The sequence below is a fragment of the Eublepharis macularius genome, chromosome 7 (assembly GCF_028583425.1).
Source record: "Eublepharis macularius isolate TG4126 chromosome 7, MPM_Emac_v1.0, whole genome shotgun sequence".
Taxonomy (NCBI): domain Eukaryota; kingdom Metazoa; phylum Chordata; class Lepidosauria; order Squamata; family Eublepharidae; genus Eublepharis; species Eublepharis macularius.
In genome coordinates this window covers 136,300,255-136,316,687 of record NC_072796.1, presented here as the reverse complement: position 1 = coordinate 136,316,687, position 16,433 = coordinate 136,300,255, and the positions used below count along the sequence as shown (strand labels likewise).

At 45.7% G+C, this 16,433-nt stretch overlaps 2 protein-coding genes across 4 annotated transcripts in view; one reads left to right on the top strand and one right to left on the bottom strand.

Moving 5' to 3' along the window:
* The window catches only part of PTK2 (protein tyrosine kinase 2), a 292,969-nt gene extending 285,667 nt beyond the window's left edge, over positions 1-7,302 (top strand). For all 3 annotated transcript variants that reach the window (XM_054985813.1, XM_054985812.1, XM_054985814.1), the window contains 2 exons: positions 1,073-1,153; positions 6,232-7,302. In XM_054985813.1, the coding sequence (XP_054841788.1) occupies positions 1,073-1,153; positions 6,232-6,444 (294 nt within the window). In that variant the 3' untranslated portion in view covers positions 6,445-7,302. The remainder of the gene's footprint in view (positions 1-1,072; positions 1,154-6,231) is intronic.
* Positions 7,303-10,759: 3,457 nt separating this feature from the next.
* Positions 10,760-14,767, bottom strand: LOC129334123 (60S acidic ribosomal protein P1). The gene is made up of 4 exons (XM_054986077.1): positions 14,573-14,767; positions 12,090-12,164; positions 11,451-11,568; positions 10,760-10,888 (listed from the first exon to the last, which is right to left on the bottom strand). Exons 1-4 carry the CDS (start codon positions 14,642-14,644, stop codon positions 10,809-10,811), a joined length of 345 nt encoding a protein of 114 aa, XP_054842052.1. The 5' UTR covers positions 14,645-14,767; the 3' UTR covers positions 10,760-10,808.
* Positions 14,768-16,433: the final 1,666 nt, after the last annotated feature.

The following is a 16,433-nucleotide window of genomic DNA, read 5'->3' as shown; positions in this document are numbered from 1 at the left end:
GGCTGACCACACAGCTCGGAAGAGGGCTTAGTCAGGAGGCGGCCCTGGGAGGTGCCTAGCCAGAACTTAGGTGTGCCTTTATGTACACTGGCCCCAGATTGTGAAGGCCTTTAAAGGTCACAATCAGCACCTTGATTGGCACTAGCAAGTGGTATTGGTAGCCACTAAAACTGTTCTGAGATTGGAGTAACATGCTCTCATCTCCATGCTTTAACCAATAGGCAAGTAGCCCTATTTTCCAAATAGTCTTCAAAGGTAGTCCCACATATATCACATTGCAGTAGTCTAGCACTCAGATTACAGAATAATGGATCAATGCAGCCAAATCCACAGAGCTCAGGAAGAGGGCTGATTTCCTTCATCAAACATAGCTGATGGAATTCCATCTGTGCCACTGCATTTACCTGATCTTTTAACACAAATGCAGCTCCCGTAACACCCCTAAGCTCTTTGTAGATAGTCAAATTCAGCCCTACCCCTCCACAGTGAGCATGGACATCCTTGTCAAAGTCTCTAGTGCCTTACATCAGTTACATCTTGACTGGATTCAGCTTTAGTTCGTTCTTCCTCAGCCGCCTGACTAGTCTCCAGACATTGACTCAGCCCAAAGACTGCTGCTGTTCCTAAACATTGAGACAGTTTCTCCAACAGGTGCAAAGATAAAGTTGTTTGAAGAGCACTGAGCCAGGACTGGTCTTCATATGTGGCAGAATGGAAATTTGATAGTCAGTTGCAGAGGTGATAAAATGAAGTGGGAAAATCACATTATTGAATGCTCCTGGTCCTGAACTCCTCTGTGAGTGCTTTAAAAGCACCCACAGGAGAAGGATAAATATGAGCTTTTTCTCTTAGGTGTGCTAGGAGTTTACTAGGAGGGGATTTTTTAAATAGGGAGCCTACAGAAATGGCGGGCTGTGTCCTAGCACTCCATTCAGCTAACTTCCAGACCCTCCTCCAATGGAAAGAGCTTTCCTTTGTGGAGGAAGAGGCTGTTCCCCCAGAAGGAGGCGAATTGATCCACGGTGCCCATTGGGTGCAATTTAATCTTTCTTTGATTATTGTTTTTCACCAGGAAGTTGGTTTAGCACTAAGGACCCTTCTGGCCACCGTAGATGAGACCATCCCAGTGCTCCCTACAAGTACTCACAGGGAGGTAAGTGAAGGCTGAATATCACAATAATCTGTATCTGACAGGGGAATTTTTGTAATAGTATTCTGCTGCCATTTATAAATCCCCTACTGCCACTTACCCAAATATATTCAAGACACCAAGCGATACAAAGAGATATGGGCTTTAAAACCCAGATGCGTACGCTCTAGGATATATGCATAAAGACCAGTTACGTCCGACGATCTTATATACCCTCAGCACTGATTGTTTACAGAATAATTTACAGAATTGTTTAAAGAATAAGATTGGAGGACACTCCAATCGGGACAAACAGCTGATGGTGGTCCCTGGGCCCAAGGAGGCCCGCCTAGCTTCGACTAGAGCCAGGGCCTTTTCGGTCCTGGCTCCCACCTGGTGGAACGCTCTGTCTGCTGAAATCAGGGCCCGGCAGGACCTACTATCCTTTCACCAGGCCTGCAAGACAGAGTTGTTCCGCCAGGCATATGGCTGAGGCTGGGCCTCCGCCGGCCTGGAAAAAAGGGGTGTATAAAATCTTAACCCTCCCTGTGAAGGCTGTCCACCAACCTGTTTTAAATGTGTATTAATACACTGTTGTTTTAATATAGATGAATTTTCTATTGTATTTTAATACGTTGTTATCTGCCCTGAGCCCGCTTGCGGGGAGGGCGGAATAGAAATTTGAAATAAATGAATAAAATAAATAAAAATAATTACTAATTTTTTACAGAATAAAAGATCAAAAAACGTTAAAACAAACAGTTCTTCAGAATTACATTTCCCAGGAAACATGGCACCCAACAAGCCTGATTGACAGGACAATCAGATCTTACTGTAATATAAATACCTCAATGCTGAAGTCATACTTTTGTCATGGGTTCAAAATGCTTCTGAGAAATAACACATTCAAAGTTAAAATCTTAGTTGCAAAGTGGAAACAAGAGAAAATGTTTATCGTTAGAAGGAACTTCCTCGCCTCACTGCAAGATTGAGCTGACCTGTAGTTCAATCACAGAAGCCAGGGAGAAAGAATCTGCCACTGAGGCAAATTTGCCTCGTGTGTGTGTGTGTGTCTTTTGCTTGACTGAGCTCACACACAGATTCTAGAAGAGAGCTCCTAAAAGTCCCTTAAGAGGATCCTTTTGGGAAGGATTACAGAGCTAATGAGGTCAAATGGCTCCCATGGAGCAGAAGGAACTGGCTATTTTGACTGTTTGTATTGCTGAATCGTGACCTTTTCTCAGAATAAAGAATCACTGCTCTGATTAGGGAGATGCCATGAGCTCTTCTCTCCAAGGTGCCTGAGACAGGGGCTTACCAGCAGTGGCACTGCAGAGATGGATTTCCCTCCCTCCTGGCCTTCAAACAGCAAGCAAAAGCAGTCTTGCTTGAGAGAGCATTTGGGGTGTGCATTTTGGCTTTTGTTTCTGCCTGGATTCTGTTCTGGTTTATATGGGTTCTGCTCTTCCTTGTTTATTTGCTTGACTTTGTTGTTCTTACTGTGTAATTCTGTAACTCTCTTTAAAATGTTTTATGCCACCTTTGGGCCAGGGGGCAGGATAAATATATATATTTAAAAAAATAGTCTTGGAGTATTTTACACTTCAGGACATGTGAGAACCCTTTGAACAGAACAGATAAAGCTGCCTTATGCTGAGCCAGACCCTTGGGCCATCAGGGTCAGTCTTGTCTACTCGGACTGGCAGCAGCTCTCCAGGGTCTCAGGCAAAGGTCTCTCACATCACCTGCTATGTGATACTTTTAACTGGAGATGCTGAGGATTGAACCTGGGACCTTCTGCGTGCCAGGCAGATGCTGTTCCAATGTCTGAATTAGTGTGTCCCAGAAGTGCGCATGAAACGTGCTACAGGATATCGTCGAAGGCTTTCACGGCCGGAGAACGATGGTTGTTGGGGGTTTTCCGGGCTGTATTGCCGTGGTCTTGGCATTGTAGTTCCTGACGTTTCGCCAGCAGCTGTGGCTGGCATCTTCAGAGGTGTAGCACCAAAAGACAGAGATCTCTCAGTGTCACAGTGTGGAAAAGATGTAGGTCATTTGTATCTACTCAGGAGGGGTGGGGTTGAGCTGAGTCATTCTGTAAGAGTTTCCCAGGGTGTGGAATGCTAATGGCGGGAGGCTTCACTGTATCCTGAGGAGGTTCTTTTGCATATGGATTGGTGCTTGATGTGCTAATCTTCTCTGCAGGGCTATTGTCGGGTGTGGAGTGTTTTGTTGGCCTGGTGTTTTTCAGAACTGGAGCCCATGCTCTGTTCATTCTTAAGGTTTCTTCTTTCCTGTTGAAGTTTTGCTTATGCTTGTGAATTTCAATGGCTTCCCTGTGCAGTCTGACAAAGTAGTTGGAAGTGTTGTCCAGTATTTTGGTGTCCTGGAATAAGATACTGTGCCCTGTTTGAGTTAGGCTATGTTCAGCCACTGCTGATTTTTCAGGCTGTCCAAGTCTGCAGTGTCTTTCATGTTCTTTTATTCTTGTCTGGATGCTACGCTTTGTGGTCCCGATGTAAACTTGTCCACAGCTGCAGGGTATACGGTATACTCCTGCAGAGGTGAGGGGGTCTCTGCTGTCTTTTGCTGATCGTAGCATCTGTTGTATTTTTCGGGTGGGTCTGAATACTGCTTGAAGGTTATGCTTTTCCATAAGCTTTCCCATCTGATCAGTAATTCCTTTGATATATGGCAAAAACACTTTTCCTGTAGGTGACTGTTTTTCCTTGGTTGTTTGATTCATCCTGGGTTTGATTGCTCTTCGGATTTCATTTCTGGAGTAGCCATTTGCCTGAAGTGCGTGGTTTAGATGATTAATTTCCTCATTGAGAAAGCGCGGCTCACATATCCGTCTTGCACGATCCACTAATGTTTTCATTATGCCTCTTTTCTGTCGGGGGTGGTGATTGGAGTTTTTGTGTAAGTACCGATCAGTGTGAGTTGGTTTCCTGTAGACCTTGTGACCTAACTGAAAGTTTGCTTTGCGGATGACCAAGGTATCCAGGAATGAGAGTTTTCCCTCACTTTCTTTCTCCATTGTGAATTGTATGTTCAGGTGGATGTTGTTGAGATGATTCAAAAACTCCCTCAATTCTTCCTCCCCATGGCTCCAAATGATGAATGTATCATCCACAAACCGGAACCATACACTGGGTTTGTGGGGTGCTGATTCTAGAGCTGTTTTTTCAAAATGTTCCATGTAGAAGTTTGCTATAACTGGGCTGAGTGGGCTCCCCATGGCCACCCCATCCATCTGTTCATAGAATTCGTTGTCCCATTGGAAGTAACGTACTGTACGTTGTCCCATTGGAAGTAACGTACTGTACGTTGTCCCATTGGAAGTAACGTACTGTACGTTGTCCCATTGGAAGTAACGAATTCTATGAACAGATGGATGGGGTGGCCATGGGGAGCCCACTCAGCCCAGTTATAGCAAACTTCTACATGGAACATTTTGAAAAAACAGCTCTAGAATCAGCACCCCACAAACCCAGTGTATGGTTCCGGTTTGTGGATGATACATTCATCATTTGGAGCCATGGGGAGGAAGAATTGAGGGAGTTTTTGAATCATCTCAACAACATCCACCTGAACATACAATTCACAATGGAGAAAGAAAGTGAGGGAAAACTCTCATTCCTGGATACCTTGGTCATCCGCAAAGCAAACTTTCAGTTAGGTCACAAGGTCTACAGGAAACCAACTCACACTGATCGGTACTTACACAAAAACTCCAATCACCACCCCCGACAGAAAAGAGGCATAATGAAAACATTAGTGGATCGTGCAAGACGGATATGTGAGCCGCGCTTTCTCAATGAGGAAATTAATCATCTAAACCACGCACTTCAGGCAAATGGCTACTCCAGAAATGAAATCCGAAGAGCAATCAAACCCAGGATGAATCAAACAACCAAGGAAAAACAGTCACCTACAGGAAAAGTGTTTTTGCCATATATCAAAGGAATTACTGATCAGATGGGAAAGCTTATGGAAAAGCATAACCTTCAAGCAGTATTCAGACCCACCCGAAAAATACAACAGATGCTACGATCAGCAAAAGACAGCAGAGACCCCCTCACCTCTGCAGGAGTATACCGTATACCCTGCAGCTGTGGACAAGTTTACATCGGGACCACAAAGCGTAGCATCCAGACAAGAATAAAAGAACATGAAAGACACTGCAGACTTGGACAGCCTGAAAAATCAGCAGTGGCTGAACATAGCCTAACTCAAACAGGGCACAGTATCTTATTCCAGGACACCAAAATACTGGACAACACTTCCAACTACTTTGTCAGACTGCACAGGGAAGCCATTGAAATTCACAAGCATAAGCAAAACTTCAACAGGAAAGAAGAAACCTTAAGAATGAACAGAGCATGGGCTCCAGTTCTGAAAAACACCAGGCCAACAAAACACTCCACACCCGACAATAGCCCTGCAGAGAAGATTAGCACATCAAGCACCAATCCATATGCAAAAGAACCTCCTCAGGATACAGTGAAGCCTCCCGCCATTAGCATTCCACACCCTGGGAAACTCTTACAGAATGACTCAGCTCAACCCCACCCCTCCTGAGTAGATACAAATGACCTACATCTTTTCCACACTGTGACACTGAGAGATCTCTGTCTTTTGGTGCTACACCTCTGAAGATGCCAGCCACAGCTGCTGGCGAAACGTCAGGAACTACAATGCCAAGACCACGGCAATACAGCCCGGAAAACCCCCAACAACTACAGGATATCCTTTGAGACTTGAATCATGCCCCTAGCTATCAACTGTAAAAGGGAAAGGCAAAAAGCAAAAGGTGTCTTGTGTCCCCTTATATCGAAGCACAGGTTTTTGTGAACCGAAGCCCTCTTCATCAGAGCACATCTTTTCCTGGTGCTCCATGCTGTCTCTCTACTTCATTTAGTGTAGAATCTCAGCTCTCTTTCGTTTCAGCCTGCTCAGTTGTGAACAAGATGAAGCTCTGGGGCTCTTCTTGTACAGGAGCTCTTCACAGGGGGAAGAAGGGCCTTTGCGAATGTGCTGTGCCGATTCTCTGCCTGGCCTATGTTTTGTGTCACCTGGAACCTCTTTCTTTTTTCCAGATCGAGATGGCCCAGAAGCTCCTGAATTCTGACCTGGCTGAACTAATTAACAAGATGAAGCTGGCTCAGCAGTACGTCATGACTAGCCTGCAGCAGGAGTACAAAAAGCAGATGCTCACAGCCGCTCACGCTCTGGCTGTGGATGCCAAGAACTTGCTGGATGTTATTGACCAAGCCAGGCTAAAATCCATTGGCCAGTCCAGGCCCCACTAAAAGCAGAAAGTGGCGTTTGCATCACGCAATGTGGAAAGAATTGCTCTTGTAAGGAGCGCTCGTTAGCCTTCCAGCAGCAATGAGCATCGCCTGTGTGTGGTCCTGGGTTTCAAGCAATTCCCATCCTGCTTAACCGAACGACACCTGTTGGCGCTCTCTCTTCCCTCATCATTCTTTAAAGCAAGGATGGGCTCTTTTTTAAATAATCCCAAGGCCAAGAAAGGTCCGAGATCCAAAACATGGCAATTTTCACAGAACTCTGTACAGACGCCTGAATGGTGGGAACCAGTTTGAAAAGTTTCACATCACATGGAATGTGAATCGCTTCGATTTGCCAAGACTTTACTTTTTAAAGAAAAGTCTCAGATCTAGAACTATCCAAGCTGCAGAACTGAGCAACATATTGTGAAGAATTCTGGGAAACCTCAGGGCTGAGAATTCTTGCCTGCAATATATGGATTGTCCAGACTGGAATACTTTTTTTATTAGAACACTTAATGCCGCAAAATGCTAATCACGATTTACAGAGAAAGAAGATTAAAAAGCTATATTTTCAAAGTGTCAGTCATAAACCAAATCCCTCTTCATCTGTTTCCCTCCCCATTTCATGTGGATGTGTGTGAACCATTGGATCAGAACGTAGCCATAGAAACAGAGAATTTGGTCTCTCTTTGCCAGAATAACGTGCCAGTTTTTGTAGCAATTTTATTTTCCTTGGAAGCAAAAAACAAAAAAAAGCTGCTTTGTACCAGAGCAACTCAAAAGCTGCGTTTAGAAGGAAAAACAAGTTCTGTAACCATACATGTTCCCCATTTTTATATAATTTATAAAGATTAAAGCCATGATGAATATTTTAAACCTACTGTAGTCAAATCAGCCCTTGATATGCCTGAGGGAGGGAGGGGTTACAGGAAAATGTGGATCCTTCCGTTTTGTCCCCCCCCCCCCCGTTGCTTGTATGCTGTGCACCTTACCCTTTCTGGAGGAGGCAAAATAGGTATCTAGCATGCTGGCTGGTATAGAGGTACCGCCTCATATGCTAAACAGCAGCACTTCAGATTGTTTTGTCTAGCGAGCAGGGCCCAGTCTATGGAAAGGACTAAGGCAAGACTCAGAGGCACCAGTAACACCCTAGGGCTGTTTGCTGCCACACCAACATTTTCATGTATAGATGTGAGAGAGCAGGAGTCCAGTAGCACCTGCAAGACTAACAAAATTGGTGGTAGGGCATGAGCTTTCGTGAGCCACACCTCACTTCTTCATGGCTCACAAAAGCTCATACTCTTGGCTCTTTTCCACTGCTGATTAATATGGCTACCCATCTAGATGTGAGGGGTTTTGCTTATTCGGGGCCAAAAAGTTGTACTCTATCCCTTGCGTTTGTGTGTCGTTTTCCTTTACAAGGTGAATATCCAGTTATCCCAAAGAGCAGGGTTTTCCAAACTTTTATTTTTTTTTGCTACTGACATTGGATTAGCAAGCACAGCCTAGAGGGCTTCAGTAATGCTGTTTCCATTTTCAGGCTAAGCTCAGTGCTGTTTGTGAACCTCTGCTTAAGTAAATTTAAGCGTGGAGAGACATTGTTTAAAGCTGGAAACCTCCTAGGGATGAATTTTACTTAAACTAAGTCATAAAAGTAGGATGCTGAACCTGGAGAGGCACAGAATCAAGTCAATAATGTGACCTGAACAGCTTCCTGGCAATGCGAATGGATGGCCTGCCTTGACCACTCTTGTGCTACAAAACTTTAAGGCTGACTTGAAGTAGTTCCGAAAATGTATGAAATAAAAATAGTGACTATCCTCAGCAGAAAGGTCCTAAGATGATGATCCATTCTCGCACTGGAGGCCTTTAGCCAAGTGGCCCTGATCTTGGGATACTTAAAGCCAGAGATTGAAGCTATAAAACAGAACAGACAGATCTTCCTACACCCGTTCGCAGAAAAATCTGAAATCTTTAAAAAATAATAATCAGGGGATTAGGAAAAACTCAGAATGCTAAAAGGAGTGGACAGCTTTAACAAGATGCTCTTAGTGGCTGTTGCTAGACAACTGTAACAGTTTAGGCAGTATTCCAGGCTTGGTTTCTGTCACCAATAGGCAGAGGGAGCAAGGGCCTTTCCATAACTGTTTTGGCCTTTGAGGGAGTACTCCTTGGGGCCGGGGCCAGGACTAGATACCATTAACTTGCATGGCTCACCCAGGCCTGGCTGCTTCCCACTGTTCCAACAGCAGCTCTCCCACCCCACCCTTAACCAGTGTGGTGTAGCAGTTGAGTAGGATCCAAGAGACTCAGGTACAAATCTCCACTCTTCTGTGGAAGCTCACTTTGCCCAACCTACCTCTCAAGGTGGTTTTAAGGATCATATGGAGGCAAGGAGACTGATGTAAGCTGCTATGAGTCCTCATTGTGGAGAAAAGCAGTAAATGAAGTAAATTAATAAATACAGATAAATATAGGGAGCAGACAGAAGTTGTTTAGTGGGTTTGAAGGAGGACCGAAAGAGGCAATTAGCATGGGGAAAGGGATACAAGGGAAAAGCTCCCCACCCCCCAAACCCTTGCAGGTTCCCCACCATGCAACTGGGCCACAAGGGAGAGGCTGCCAGTGGAGGCTGCTGGGGGGGGGGGCAGGGAAAGAGAACAAATATATCCAATGTATTTACTTTATACAGAACGGAGCTTTGCTAGCCTGCATCTCTTGCCTTTCAACCCTATGTACAAATCTCTCCATACACAGCTATAACTTGACAGCAGTCTTGTTATATATACATACACCACCTGTTTTGCCATATATACCTCGCACAATTGTGCTTCTTACGATACTCTTGCCTGAAGTTTAGACCGTGATGCTCTCTCACATTAGAAGCAGGTAGTTTGGCTAAATGTGTGTCATGTGCCATCAAGTTGCCTCCAATCTATGGCAGCCCTATGAAGGAAAGACCTCCAAAACATCCCATCATTAACAGATGCAGAGGAGTTAGCCGTGTTAGTCTGTGGTAGCATCATCATTAACAGACTTGCTCAGATACTGCAAACTGGAGGACGTGGCTCCTTTTATTGAGTCAAGCCATCTTGTTTTAGGTCTTCCTCTGTTCCTACTGCCTTCCACTTTTCCTAGCATTATTGACTTTTCCAGAAAAAAAATAGGTAAATTATTTTCCATCCTTTCTGATGTCGAGGATCCATTTTGTTGTGTTCTAGAAGTCTACCTCAGTACCTGTGTCCCTTAGGGAAAGGATTCAGCAGCAGTTAACACCTTATAGATTCAATGTTTGTTGCATAAAAGGAAAGTTAGAATATTAATCTGACTTGGGGTTTAAAGATGTACTAGAGAGGCTAACAGGCAGCTTTAAGTTTCTGGGCAGACGCATATCCAATTAGCCTTGTAAGTGATTTGTCTGGATAGGTCTGATCCCAAACAGGGAGCTGTGTTTACAACTCAAATGCTTCTGAAACTTCTTGCGACTGATGTTTAATCAATTGCCATAAAATTTCTTGAGGTTTTGCTGTAAACTCTCTTTTGCATAACAGAAAATGACTCGGCAGCCTACTGCAAAAGATGGCAAAACCAGAAATTAATTAGGATGATAGCATTCATTCTGGTCCCTAGAAAAGAGCACATTTAATAGCCTCTCTAGGGAAAGTGGGCTCTAGCCTAGATGGCCCAGGCTAGCCCTAAGTCACCAGCTATGCAGGATCAGCCATGGTTACTACTTGGATGGGAAAACACTCAAAAGTAGTTCAGGGTTGCTACGAAGACACAACCAATGGCAAACCACCTCCATTCGTGTCTTGCTTTAAAACCCTGTAACTTGGCTGCAACTCTGACAGCAAGGGGTCCCCAGCCTTGCTAAGCCTACAAACATGTTTGGAGTTTTAAGAGAACTGTGGTGAAATGGAGTTGTAAAGGTCCAACATTTTTATTGAAATCCTAGGCATGTACTTAATGCATCAACAGAACTTTGGATACAGAGGATAAAAGCACGCTACTGCAGAGTAACTACAATGGGGGCCCCAATCTATGCACCTTTTTAGAATACTTAAATTGAGATCTATGTGACCTAAAGTGGGTTGCACTGGTTTAGACTGTGTCAACTTTAGTTCCAAGAGAATTGGCAAAGAGGCGATAACCACACTGAATTAAAACTGTGGAACACTCGATTCCAAGACATTGGGGGTGAAGACCTGGGCATTTTTTAGGGAAGGATAAAATGTATTCACTTTTGTAAGAGTAGGAGATCACAAGCAGCCTGGGATGCAACTGTCACCTGTTGCCTTGTAGCACTTAAGATCCTCATCAACAAACTATCTGATTCCACTTGTGTACTTGTATCTTTATTGTAAAAGAGTACAAAAATCAGCTTAGTCAAAAAGACCAAAGCCCATGTCGTCATCAGATTCTTCAGACTCTTCTTTCTTTTCTTCCTCTTTCTTTTCTTCAGCTAGGAAAGAAAGAAATGCGTATTACAACACTTGAACTGCAGCCACCAACAGAATTATATAGGAAGCCCAATGAAGTGTCTCAAACTGTCTTAACACGCACACCACTGCTCCAGCTGCTGTTTACAAGCTCAGCCTCAATCCAACTATACTATAACTAGCTTATATCCAGCCAACAGAAGGCCAATTTTCCTCCGATCTCCCCCCACACCTGCTCCCTTTCAACTCCTCAAAAGATTATTGCTGCGACCGAGTGAACTGTGTGGGTCAAGTGAGGCAACAGTACGGAGAGGTTGAAATTCCCCTTCCTTCCTAAACACAGATCCACTGCGGGGGGGGGGGGGGGAGGCAATTTCACACAGATTCACACAGGCCTTCCTCCATCAAAAATAGACTTTCTAGAGTTGAAAAGAATGGCAGGATATTGACCGCAACACGCGAATCCCACAGGTAACATTAACAATGAAAAGCCCATCAGAAGGAAAGTGGTTCTTGGTTACTTTCTGTATCCTACTAGGAACTCTATCACAGTTAACATTCCCATAGTAGACAGAGGGCACTTACCAGGAGCAGCGCCACCTGCAGGCGCCCCTCCTCCTCCAGCGGGGGCCGCAGCAGCCGGAGCACCACCACCCACTCCAACATTACAGATGAGACTTCCAATGTCAATGTTGGCTAAAGCCTAGTCATGTGATAAAACAGCACAGAAAGATCAATAATGCATTGTGTTAAACCACCCATAACCCCATGCCACAAAAACCTACAGTTTACATACAGATTTCAAAGGTACACTAGCTAATAAAGCCAAGCATCTAATCCTAAACACAAGAAGACAGCGTGCATGGCCGCTGTTAACGTTTGTTTGCTACATGGACAGGTTGTCCCTGTACCAATAAGTAGACAATGGTGTCACCCACAAATACAGACATCCTTGTAGTCCTCCCTCCAGCATGCAGAAAAATCCAACTTTGCAAATTTAACCCGAAAGGAAAACCTCAAAGACTAGATAAATAAATATGCTCAAAGGAAGAAACAATGTCTAGCATCTCAATGTCAATACAAGTAAAAGTAGTTCAGCCTGTTCAACCTGCCCACCCACCTCCAGAGCTTACAGAATTCACAAGGGGGAAATTTGCCAATTTCCCTTCCCCCTTTTTCCTCATGAGCCCCCAACTTGAAATTAGTAATTCCAGTCCTCCTTACCTTTGCAAACAGGCCTGGCCAGAAAGGTTCAACATTCACTCCAGCTGCTTTGATAAGTGCATTGATCTTATCCTCCTAAACAGGACACAAGAGCAGGTAACAAAATCAGACATCACCTCTCCCACTCAACCCCATCTTATGACACTTCTCGAGGCAATACCTTGAAAGTGCAGTATTCGTACTACCCCAATGAATCGAAAATAGGTCAAAGCAATATTCTGCCAGTACTCTGACTGACCTCACTTAGTAATAGTTATTCCACTGTCCTAAGAATGGTCAGCCCTGACCTGGATAGCCCAGGCAAGCCTGATCTCCTCAGATCTCCAAGGTAAGCAGGGTCAGTCTTGTTTTATAATTGGATGGGAGATCTCCAAAGAAGACCAGGGTTCTAGAGGCAGGCCATGGCAAACCACCTGTGGGAGAGCGGAACTACAAGTGACAAAAGGCACAGGTTGGACACTTGTCAGCTTCCCTCAAGTTTTGATGGGAAATGCAGGCGTCCTGGTCTTGCAGCTTGGCTCTCCGACTGCTGTCTAACGGACTTTTCAACTGTCACTTGTCCAACATCCCGCCAAGCTGTCTACATTTCCCATCAAAACTTGAGGGAAGCTGACAAGTGTCCAACCTGTGCCTTTTGTCACTCGTGGTTCCGCTCTGAGTCTCTTGCCTTGAAAACCCTAGCAGGGGTCACCATAAGTAAGCTAGGGACTTGACTACACTTTCCACCACCACAAACTGTCAAATGCTGCAACTGTGTAATCTCTACAAAGTACCCTAACCTCTGGGAGAAAGTTGGACCTTCCTACTGGCAATGCAGCTGTCAGAACGGAAACCCCTCAATTCTAAGCAGTGGCTGCTTCCTTAAAAGGCCCTCCTCCCCCCTATGAGGCTTTTCTACATCAAGTCCTGGAGGTAAGACAACCACCCACAATGGACAGACTAAAAGCCAAGCATGTACACAAATTCCCTACAGCTAAAGCAGCCTGTAGCAGCAGGCCAAGAAAGGCTTGCTTTTTAACTCAGTGACAGATGAAATGGGTTTAACAAAGTCCCCATAACCCTTCGTGGGGAGGGTGGAATAGAAATAAAATAAAAGTAGTGGTACAAAATCCTGGTCCCTTGTTGGATCAGGCAGCACCTGAAGTGCAGTTCCCCAAGGATCCCCTTTCTTCTGATAGGTTCTGCAACCTAAAAAGCAGTACCTCTATCTGGTAACCCTTGCATCTCCTGGCAGCCAGACTCTTTTCTATGTTTCTAAGTGCACTGGAGCAAAAGCTTTCGATCAAAAAGCAGGACTAAAGTGACCACAGGAGAAACCAGTGAAAAAAGCACAAGAGCAAGAACTACCCAGCCACAAGGTACCAGCCTGTATTTGATACTGCATTTTCTTCGTGGAGGTGGGACCTCCACTCTCTCCCATTCAGAAGAAAGCAGCAATAACATTTTCTTTCGGACACATCGGTATGGTCCTTCACAAACTCTCATTTTTCTCTCAGCATAGTTTAGTGGCTAGTGTTGAGGACCTAGGAGGCCTGCTGGGCGTCCTTGGGCCACATACACAGCCTAACCTACCTCACAAGGTTGTTGTAACAATAGAGAAGGAACTGATGTAAACCTCTTTGGGTCCCCATTAGGGAAAAAGGAAAGTATAAATGAAATTAGGAAATTAAGAGGGGGGGGGGTTCTCCACCACTAGAATCTTCAAGGACAAGGAGCAAGCCCAGACCAATTCAACCCTTTATTTTCTCCCAGTGGGTCGGGAAAAATACTGCCTGGGCTCACTCAACTTGATTCTCTTTTCAAAACCGTGTTCTTCCTCAAAGCGCTTCCTTCTACTGCTTATGCGAGAGAAAATGGATTAAGGTCCCGTACAGAGCTTCATGAGCAAGTAAGGATTTGTATCCAACTCTGCTTGCTCCGAGTAGTGCGCTCTAACCATTAAGCCATCCTGGCTTGTTTTTAAGATTTTAATGTTATTTTCTGTTAACACATGCCAGCTCGCCCCAACCGGCACAACGCTTAATTTCGCTTTTAAGAGGAACCTCTTAATCAGTAGCAGATAAAGGACAATACCGCACAGCTATTTCGCAAAGGTTGCAAATACGGCTGCCATCCTCCAGCTGGGGGCCTGGAGATCTCCCATAGGTACAACTGATCTCCAGGCAAGAGTTCAATTCCCTTGGAGAAAATGGCTACTTTAGCACTATAACTTGCTGAGGCCCCGGCCGTCCCAGTAGCTTCCCCATAAGTATCCAGGAATTTCCCCACCCGGAGTTGGCAACCCTAGCTGCAAATCACAATACGGACCGCTGCGCATACTACACGGGGGGCTTAACGGGCTCCCTGCTTGCTGCCGCCCACAAGGCTTTGGGCCCACGTGGAGATGAAAGCTAAAGCAGCACGAGGACTTTACGGCCGGCGCATGCGCTATGGCGACCCCGCGCGCATGCGCCCTCCCCTACAAGGCCTTCTTGCTCCCTCACCGTGACGGTGACTTCGTCATCGTGAAGGATCAGCGCGGAGTAAATGCAAGCGAGCTCGGAAACGGAGGCCATGACGGGTGAGGAGGTGCGCGGTGCTAGTCGCCGGCTGGGACTCGGCCTTAGCTTCAGGTGAAGGACACAGCACCTTAACGCGCCGCCGAAGAAGACGAAAAAGAAGGGCCGCGGCTTCGTGAGGGTGTTTTATATAGAGTCGCTACAACCAATCACGAGCCAACTCGGCCGAGAATCCACCAATGGATGAGGACATGGCGAAACGACAGCCGTTCGGAAGAAGGCGGAGGCGGGGCTTTGCCTTCACGCGGAATCCCGCGAGACGTGAGGAGAAGGTACCGTCCATTGAAAAGGGGGGGCTCCGTCGCTATGGTGTTTTGTGAGCGAAGGACGCTCGGGGCGTGAGCCAGGATGCAGCAATCAGAGAGAGGAATGTTCCACGGGAGCGTCCGTAGCCAATGAACGGCCGCCTCAGACAGGAAAAGCGGGGAGGAAAGAAAGGTTGGGCGGGGAGATGGATGATTGACGGACTGCGGCGGAAATAGCCGAGGGGAGCCGAAATTGATCGGGCTCAATCCCGCCTCCCCAGCTGGAGAACGTTTGGGCGGGAAGAGGGGGAGGGGCGCCCATCAGCTGCTGCCGCTGCGATAGTATCACCTCCGTATTAATTCAAATAGCACAACTTTTCGAAGTGTTTCTGTCCTGCCGTCCTGACGATCACATTAATAAAATCTCAATAAGACAAAAATAAAATCACACTCAAGCACAGCTGAGGAAGGGGGGGAATCGATCCCTGGCACAGGTTGTGCGACTGAGGATGGTTTTGCTTCACCCCTACACCTTTTTTTTGTTTAATTATCTCAAATATAATGTTTATTCTACCCTTCTTTCTAAAGTAGCATATGTGCTTCACGCCCCCATTACCCCTCACAACAACCCTGCGAGGTAGGCTTAGGCTGACAGTAACTTCCCCAAGGTCAGCCTAGCGAGTTTCAGGGCAAGCAGGGGCTGAAGCCTGGCTCTCCTTCCCCCAACACAAGCTACCAAGCTAACCGTTACACCACACTGTTCACTCCCAAGGATCGTACAAGGCAGGCCAATTTTTATTGAATATTGGTTTGCTTCATTGAACCCCCATCTTTCTTTCCAATGGGGACTAAAAGCAACTTCTCCATTGTAGCCTTACAACAACCCTGCGAGGTAGCAAAATAGTAAAGAGTCCAGTAGCATCTTTAAGACTAACCATCTTTATTGCCGCATAAGCTTTCGAAAACCACAGCTCTCTTCGTTAGCATGCATGCTGACGAAGAGAGCTGTGGTTCTCAAAAGCTTATGTGACAATCAAGATGGTTAGTCTTAAAGGTGCTACTGGACTCTTTCTATTTTGCAGCTACAGGCTAACACGGCTAACTCCTCTGGACGTGTGAGGTTGGTCAGGCTGAGAGTGTGTGACTGGGCCAAGGTCACTCAGCGAGCTTCCATGGCAGAGTGGCGAGTCGAACTTGGCTCTCCTAGTCTGATGCTCTAACCACTATACCATATTGACTCTGTCTTCTCACAGCAATCATTTGAGGTAGGTCAGGCCACTGAGACTAAGACCCAACGTCACTCGGTGAGCTTCTGGGCTGAGTGGGGAGTTGAACCTGGTTCTCACAGGTTCTCCTCCAATGCTCTAACCACTACACCACACTCACGAATTGTGAAAATGGCGTCCCTGTTCATTCATTTTAACTGTCACACCATTCCAGAGAGGTGGCCTTATTAGCATGTTGCAACAAACTGAAATGGGAGCCCAGCAGAGCACCTTAAAGACAACCAGAATTTATTCCAGCATGAGCTTTCCAGAGTC

Bases quoted from the DNA above. Each gene is read 5' to 3' on its own strand.
- LOC129334123 (XM_054986077.1), bottom strand. From the start codon at position 14,644: ATGGCCTCCGTTTCCGAGCTCGCTTGCATTTACTCCGCGCTGATCCTT. The intron at 11,569-12,089 runs GTAAGGAGGACT...TCACATGACTAG, and splicing joins GGCCAGGCCTGTTTGCAAAG to GCTTTAGCCAACATTGACAT. The intron at 10,889-11,450 runs GTAAGTGCCCTC...TTTCTTTCCTAG, and splicing joins TGCAGGTGGCGCTGCTCCTG to CTGAAGAAAAGAAAGAGGAA.